The sequence below is a fragment of the Coregonus clupeaformis genome, unplaced genomic scaffold, assembly GCF_020615455.1.
Source record: "Coregonus clupeaformis isolate EN_2021a unplaced genomic scaffold, ASM2061545v1 scaf3376, whole genome shotgun sequence".
Classification (NCBI taxonomy): domain Eukaryota; kingdom Metazoa; phylum Chordata; class Actinopteri; order Salmoniformes; family Salmonidae; genus Coregonus; species Coregonus clupeaformis.
Genome location: NW_025536830.1, coordinates 40,001 through 48,651, shown reverse-complemented (window position 1 = coordinate 48,651; position 8,651 = coordinate 40,001). Strand labels below are relative to the sequence as shown.

At 52.8% G+C, this 8,651-nt stretch overlaps 1 protein-coding gene across 1 annotated transcript; it reads right to left on the bottom strand.

Annotated features, from left to right (window-relative positions):
* Nucleotides 1-106: 106 nt before the first annotated feature.
* On the bottom strand, nucleotides 107-7,126 carry LOC121562422 (flocculation protein FLO11-like; the record flags this gene model as incomplete). Its single annotated transcript, XM_045220219.1, has 3 exons — nucleotides 6,952-7,126; nucleotides 290-1,034; nucleotides 107-194 (listed from the first exon to the last, which is right to left on the bottom strand). Coding segments are annotated over exons 1-3 (1,008 nt in total), but the record flags the coding sequence as incomplete, so codon positions are not given.
* Between the last annotated feature and the right edge of the window lie 1,525 nt (nucleotides 7,127-8,651).

The window sequence follows — 8,651 nt, the reverse complement described above, 5'->3', positions numbered from 1 at the left end:
GAGTGGGTATAAGGCTGGGACCATGCTCGGTTGCAGCAGAAATCAAGGGATCTAGACAAGGTTCAACGGTCATCACAGTTGCGTTAGTTACATGTGGCTCGGATACCTGTACGTGAGACACCTTGCAGTCTTCGAAACCGTTTGTGTAATTGGCATCAGTCAGCATTTCTTCGTCCAGAGAGCTCTGGCTACACCTGTAACAACAGATACATTGCACTAGTATAGTATTCAATTACTAGAAAGTACTATTGATTATGTGCACAGGATATGTGTGATGTAGTGTACATACGCTTGTTGATATGGGTTGGTAACCGGAGCTGCTACAAACCCCTCTGAGGTATCACACATGGAACTGGTTATGATACCAATCACAGCAGATACAGACTCTGGGTCCGCTGTAGATCCAGGCACATCGGTAGACATCGCACACTCTGTGGCAGCTGCAGATGGAGCATTCGTCTCCACAGAATCGACCTGCTTGTCTTTAGCCACAGGATCGGACTCAGCCTCAGTGTAATAAGCAACCTCAGCATTTGTATATGGTGCATGGGTTGCAGCAGATACAGACTCAGGGTCCGCTGTAGATCCAGGCACATCGGTAGACATCGCACACTCTGTGGCAGCTGTAGATGGGAAATTGGTTACAGAGGAGACAGTCTCAGTCTCAGAAGACTCAGCTGCATCCTCTACGCACCGGGTCTCAGGCTTGGCAGATACACATGGTTCAGTGTACGCCTCTGGTATGACCCCAGTCACTCTGCTAGAGTCACTGGAGCTGCTACTTGATTCACTGGAACTGCTGGAGCTGCTGCTTGAACCGCTGGAACTGCTGGAACCGCTATATTGGCTACAACCGCTGGAGGTGTCGCTGTCATCACCGCTATCATCTTCACGAGTTACATTAGGAACATAGCCCTCCTCATTGGGTTCCCTGACAGGTTCAAGGGTCTCTGATGTGACCTTGTCTACATCTTCACTGCCTTTCAGTCTCCTGTTGTTTATCCAGGACCACTTTCTGTAACTACCTTTAGGGGCTGAGTGTGAGCCAGGTGGCTTGTAGGAATTGTCAACCGAGGTATTCTTGACACGGTCATTCGCCACCCCTTTCTGTCACGGTTCCCTCAGACAGAACCCAGAAGCAGACCAGGACAAGGAGAGTTGAACGAAGGTGAGGGTTTATTACAGATTCAAAAAGGTGCAGAATAATCCAGGGAGCAGAGCGGGCGGCGTGGATGAGTTGTTGAGGGTGCAGTTGTTGGTCCAATGATGGCTCGGCAGCCGCCGACCATCAGGCAGAGGTAGGGTGAGGGTTCCGGACGAGTGACTGTAGATGGAACAAAAACGGAGGTAAGTCAACAATAAACCAACAAGGTACAAAACAACAAAACTAACGCTAGAAGCTCTAGGACTGATACTCTGATAAACCTACTGTTCATGGCTAACGATCCGGCAGGAACTGGATGTTTGGCCAGAGCCTAAGAAGGGTGATGATCAGGACCAGGTGTGCAGATTGCTGATGGGATGCAGGTGCGGAAAACAAGAGAGCTCCCCGGAGCGTTCCCGAACCCTCGGGAAACTGGAGATCACGAACAGGAAAAACTAGTCACCAGACAGGACCCGACTCAGACTGCCGGGATCGTTACAGTACCCCCCCCTCCGACTGAACGCCACCGGGCGGACCTCCCGAGCGCCAGGATGGAGGCGGTAGAAATCACTGATGAGGTCAGCATCTAGGACCTGTCGCCGCGGAATCCAACTCCTCTCTTCAGGACCATACCCCTCCCAGTCCACGAGATACTGGAAACCCCGGCCCCGCCGTCTGGAATCCATGATGCGACGCACCGTGTAGGCAGGACCACCTCCGATCATCCGAGGAGGAGGAGGAGGAGGCGGAGGAGGCAACAGAGGACTGAGGAAGACAGGCTTGAGGCAGGAGACATGAAAGGTGGGATGGACTCTGAGCGTCCTCGGTAGTTTGAGTCGAACTGCCACTGGATTGATCACCTTCTCCACCACAAACGGACCAATGAACTTCGGTAACAACTTCCTAGACTCAGTCCGTAAAGGAAGATCCCGTGTGGCCAACCAGACCCTATCTCCGATGGTGTAGGTGGGAGCGGAGATCCGGCGACGATTCGCCTGGAGCTGATACCGGTCCGAAACTCTAAGGAGTGCCTTTCTGGCCCGATGCCAGGTCCGGTGGCAACGACGAATATGGGCCTGAACAGAAGGCACTGAGAGCTCCTTCTCCTGAGAAGGGAACAAGGGAGGTTGGTAGCCATACAGGCACTGGAAGGGAGACATCCCAGTGGCAGACGTAGGGAGAGTATTGTGGGCATACTCAACCCAAGGCAACTGAGAGACCCAGGAGGTGGGGTTGGAAGAGACCAGACAGCGTAGCGTGGATTCCATCTTCTGGTTGGCTCTCTCCGCCTGACCATTGGATTGGGGGTGAAAACCAGATGTGAGACTGACTGTAGCTCCAATGGCCAAACAGAAGGACTTCCAGACAGCAGAGGTAAACTGAGGGCCACGGTCGGAAACGATATCACTGGGCAAACCGTGGACCCTGAAAACCTCCCTAACCAGGATCTCGGACGTCTCCGAGGCAGAGGGAAGCTTGGCAATCGGCACAAAGTGGGCGAACTTGCTGAATCTGTCCACGATAGTCAGAACGACCGTGTTCCCCTCAGAAGCGGGCAACCCAGTGACGAAGTCCAGGGCCAGATGCGACCATGGTCGCCGGGGAATAGGAAGGGGGTGAAGTAGTCCAGAGCTGGGCCGATTGGTACTCTTATTCTGCGCACACACTGGACAGGCAGCAACAAAACTCCGAGTATCCTCGGCCATGGCAGGCCACCAAAAACGTCTGCGAAGAAACGCCATTGTCCGAGCCACGCCAGGGTGACAAGCCATCTTACTGGCGTGGGACCATTTGAGGACAGCAGGACGAACCGACTCAGGCACAAACAACCGACCGGGTGGACCGTTACCGGGACCGGGCTGAGTCCGAAGGGCCGCCAGCACCTCCTCCTCAATCTTCCACATAACTGCTCCCACGACGCAGTTCCGGGGGGAGAATTGTCTCGGTCTTGGACCCACTCTCCTCCATCTTGGAGAACATCCGGGACAAGGCGTCCGCCTTGCCGTTCTTAGATCCAGGTCGGAACGTCAGGCAAAACTTGAATCGTCCGAAAAACAACGCCCACCTGGCCTGACGGGAGTTGAGACGTTTAGCCGATTGCACGTAAGCAAGATTCTTGTGGTCAGTCCAGACAATAAACGGTTGCTCCGCCCCCTCCAACCAGTGGCGCCACTCCTCCAAGGCAAGTTTCACCGCGAGAAGCTCCCGGTTACCCACATCGTAATTCCTCTCCGCAGGCGAAAGGCGACGAGAGTAGTAGGCGCAGGGATGGAGTTTACTGTCCGTGGAGCATCGCTGCGACAGGATGGCGCCAACTCCCACATCAGACGCGTCCACTTCAACGACGAACTGACGGGCCGTGTCCGGTTGAGAGAGAATCGGTGCGTTGGTGAATCGCCTCTTCAAATCCAGAAACGCTCGATCCGCCTCCGGATTCCACTTGAAGGTCCTGATACTGGAAGTCAAGGCAGTTAATGGAGCGGCCACACGGCTGTAATCCCGGATGAATCTGCGGTAGAAATTCGCAAACCCCAAAAATCTCTGGAGCTGCAATCTCGTACCGGGCTGGGCCCATTCCAGAACCGCTCTAACCTTCTCCTGGTCCATCCTAATCTCTCCCCCTGGAGATGATGTACCCGAGAAAGGATGTCGTGTGGGCGTGAAACTCGCACTTCTCGGCCTTCACGAACAGGCGATTCTCCAACAATCGCTGCAGAACCTGCCGGACATGCTGGACGTGGTCGGAAGGTTCCTTCGAGAAGATCAGAATGTCATCCAGGTAAACAAACACAAAGAGACCGATCATATCTCTCAGGACGTCGTTCACCATACTCTGGAATACCGCTGGAGCATTGGTCAGTCCAAACGGCATCACCTGATACTCGAAGTGACCCATCGGTGTATTGAAACCCGTCAACCACTCGTCCCCCTCTCTGATCCGGACCAGGTGATACGCATTGCGTAGGTCTAGCTTGGTGAACACCGTAGCACCCTGTAAGGAGTCGAAGGCAGAACTCATCAATGGCAGGGGATACTTGTTCTTGACCGTGATGTCATTCAACCCCCGATAATCAATACACGGTCGAAGAGAGCCATCCTTCTTACCCACAAAGAAGAATCCCTGCCCCCAGGGGTGATGACGAGGGACGAACGAGACCAGCAGCTAGGGACTCCTTGATGTAGGTCTCCAACGCCTCACGTTCAGGTCGGGAGATACTGTATAACCTTCCCTTGGGGTAGACAGCTCCAGGAACCAGGTTGATGGCACAATCATATGGTCGGTGGGGAGGGAGTGACAGAGCCTTCTGCTTACTGAAAACTTCCCCCAAATCGTGATATGTCTCGGGAACCAGGGACAAATCTGGGGGTTTAGCCTCAATCACCTGACTGGGAACCGAATGGGGGCAGGCAGTCTTGAGACAGTTAGCATGACAATCAAGGCTCCAACTCGTTACCTTGCCCGTCACCCAATCGAACGTGGGATTGTGTTCCTTCAGCCAGGGGTATCCAAGGACCAGAGGAACATGGGAAGACGGCAGAATGAAGAATGAAATCATCTCAGAATGATTCCCCGACAACCGCATCTTAACCGGTTCAGTCCTCATCGTGATACGTGCCAGACTACTGCCGTTCAGAGTGGTCGCTTCAATGGCTTCCGGCAATTGCTCCTTGGAAAGCCCCAGCTGTTCCACCAACTCGGCATCAAGAAAGCTTCCATCGGCACCTGAATCGATAAAAGCGTTAAGCGCTAAGCTCTGATTCCTGTTCACAAGGGTAGCCGGGAAACGGGGTCTGACAGAGGTACTGAGAGGTTGAAACTGGCTCGCTAAAAGTCCTCCCAACTTTAGCGAGCCGGGCAGTTTGACGACCGCCGGGAACAAGTGGAGATGTAATGTCCCGAGCTACCACAGTAGAGGCAGCAGTTGGTCTTACGTCTATGTTGACGCTCCTCCTTGGTTAACCCGTGCCGCCCCCACTTGCATGGGTTCAGAATCGGGAGAGAGGACCTCTCCACTAATCCATTGTGGTGGAGAATGATCGACGTGTTCTGGTCCACCACCCGACCCGACTGGGAACTGAGAAGCTGATCGATTGGACGGACCCCCATTGCTTCTCCCTCCTTCGCTCTCGGACTCGATTATCCACCCGAATAGACAAGGCTACCAAGCTGTCCAGGTCACTAGGCTCCGGATAGGAGATCAACTCATCCTTGAGCTGCTCCGACAGACCCTGGTAACAGGCCGCTTGCAGAGACTCCTCGTTCCACCCACTCTCCACCGCCAACGTCTTGAACTCGATCACGAAGTCGGCCACGCTGCGAGTTCCTTGGTGAAGCGAAAACAGGCGCCTAGCTGCGTCCCTCCCTCGGACGGAATGGTCGAAGAGCTTCCTCATCTCGGCCGTGAACCCCTGGTATGAAGCCATGCAGGGGTCTTGTCGTTCCCAAACGGCTGAAGCCCACTCCAGCGCTCGACCACGCAGCAACGCAATCACAAAGGCTATCCTAGCCTTGTCTGTGGCATAAGAGTAGGGCTGTAGATCGAACACTAATCCACACTGCATAAGGAAGGAACGGCATCTTCCCAGCTCCCCTCATATCTATCCGGCGTCGGAACCTCGGGCTCACGGAAGGACACAGCTCCAGAAGCGGCAGGCGAGATGGGTGAAACCGGTAGTGGATCCTCCACCGGAAACTTGCGTTGGTTCTGGACCTCCGTCAGACCGGTAGAAAGATTCCGAACTGACAACGCGATCTCCTGTAGTACCGTGCTATGATGGCCCAACATCTTCTCCTGATGGGTAATGGCATGGCGAACAGAGTCCAGGTCCGCTGGGTTCATTACTGGCCGGATCGTTCTGTCACGGTTCCCTCAGACAGAACCCAGAAGCAGACCAGGACAAGGAGAGTTGAACGAAGGTGAGGGTTTATTACAGATTCAAAAAGGTGCAGAATAATCCAGGGAGCAGAGCGGGCGGCGTGGATGAGTTGTTGAGGGTGCAGTTGTTGGTCCAATGATGGCTCGGCAGCCGCCGACCATCAGGCAGAGGTAGGGTGAGGGTTCCGGACGAGTGACTGTAGATGGAACAAAAACGGAGGTAAGTCAACAATAAACCAACAAGGTACAAAACAACAAAACTAACGCTAGAAGCTCTAGGACTGATACTCTGATAAACCTACTGTTCATGGCTAACGATCCGGCAGGAACTGGATGTTTGGCCAGAGCCTAAGAAGGGTGATGATCAGGACCAGGTGTGCAGATTGCTGATGGGATGCAGGTGCGGAAAACAAGAGAGCTCCCCGGAGCGTTCCCGAACCCTCGGGAAACTGGAGATCACGAACAGGAAAAACTAGTCACCAGACAGGACCCGACTCAGACTGCCGGGATCGTTACACTTTCGTATGTGTGCCAATGAACGGGTTATGCGATCTAGGCTTAATGGCGCTCTGTGAAGCAACCTTGTTGCCATCAGACCTGGCCACCTTTCCTGGTAAGGAGCTGCTGTCAGCACCACCCCTGAAGCTGCTGCAGACTACGGGCCTGACCTCTGTTGTATTGTTTTCTTGCTGTGTCCTAGGGGTTACACATATCTCGTGGTTGGCTCTACCTCTGCTAGGACTCGCAAAGACCCTGGAAATGTAATGAGGTCTGTATCTCGCACCATGCCTGCTTTGCTTGTTGACCGGTTGACCGGTGGATGGTTGCAGTATCCATTTGTCAGGTATACGACGTTTCACCTTTGCAGCAGAACTAGCAGGAGAAACTGCTGTGGGCATCCTACTATAAACGGGTTGCTTTAGGAGTTGCTTCCTGGGCTGCGGGCGGTTCTGCGGGCGGGGCTGCGGGCGGGGCTGCGGGCGGGGCTGTATGTGGGGCTGCGGGCGGGGCTGCGGGCGGGGCTGCGGGCGGGGCTGCGGGCGCGGTTGTGGGCACGGTTGCCTGCCGGGATGCTGCCATGGGCGTTGCCGTGGATGCTGTCCATTGTAACTCTTGTTATTACCTGATGGTCCTATTAGATGCTGAGGCCTATGGCCAAAATACCTAGATTGAGATCTACCATCAACCGCTTGGGGGTGTCTCCGGTAAGCAAGTACATCGCGTTCAACTGGAGTGTCTCGTCCGTTGTTGCATGGCCTGTCATTTGTGGCTCTTTCATGCCACCTTCTCTGCCGTATGTTGCGCAAGGGAGAGGGTGTGGAGTCTCTCATCTCTGTATACTCTTCAGGTCTGAAAGCCATACCGTTATAGCGGTAATTAACAACTCACACTTGTTGTGTGTAGAGAGATATCATTAGGACATACTATATTGCTTTGAGTTTCCAATCCTGTTGTTGTACGGCATAGACGGCATGTACGGCATGCTATTGGTACATCTTCAGTTTCAGTTACATCTTCACGCTTCAGTTGCAATGTGTACACTGAGTTTAAGTGTAACTAATCCTGTATATATAGCCGAAGGCCCCGCCCAGACAGATTTGCATGAGGTTTTTTCAACAACCCTACTCCCCAACTCACCCCCCCCTCACCTCCCCTCACCTCCTTTGTCATCTATTGATGTTCCATTGTACAGCACATAAAGGCTAGCCAAGTGTATCCTTTTCATCTTTGACTGTACGTAAACATCCAACCATGGGACTTCACAAAAATCCAACCATAGCTCCGTAGTCCACACACCGCTGGAAGGGCTGACCAACTGTTAGGTATATGGCTTTACTAGACATAAAAGATCCAACCAAAATTAATGTCATATGACCTCCCTTCATCCCACAATAGCTAAACCAGCCACACAGTACTACAATGTCTGACATATAGCACATCAATAGAACTGTTGTGTGTATGGCTGTCTACTACAGCCATTATCCAACCACAAATACTGTTATATGACCTCACAACATACAGAATGAAAACGGTTCAGGGATTCAAGTCTAGGATTCTACAAGTCTAGTCCCCAAACAGTGCTAAAGGGCCACTCCGTAAGTGTAGCTGTACGCTTACACCCCCCACCACCCCCACAACCCCCACCACACCCGCTACCCCCACCACCCCCGCAAGCCCCACCACCCCGACCACCCCCACCACCCCGACCACCCCCGCAATGCACATAGGTTACACAATGTTGCATTGTGCAGCACATAAAGGCTGGCCAGGTGTATCCGATTTCAATGGCTGACTGTACATAGGCTGTCAAAAAATATTTTGGCCTATATACAAAGGTAATGAAAATTGTTCAGCACATAAAGGCTGTTTTACTACATATCCATGCTTCAGTTGCGATCTGATGCTCCTACTAGAAAGCTTTCCATGCTGTTTGAACTATGGAAGTCGAAGAAGGTGATTGGTGGTGTGTGGATGTTCAAACAGCATGGAAAGCTTTGATGCCTTGGTAAGCACATAAAGGCTGGCCAGGTGTATCCGATTTCAATGGCTGACTGTACATAGGCTGTCAAAAAAATATTTTGGCCTATATACAAAGGGAATGCAAATTGTTCAGCACATAAAGGCTGTTT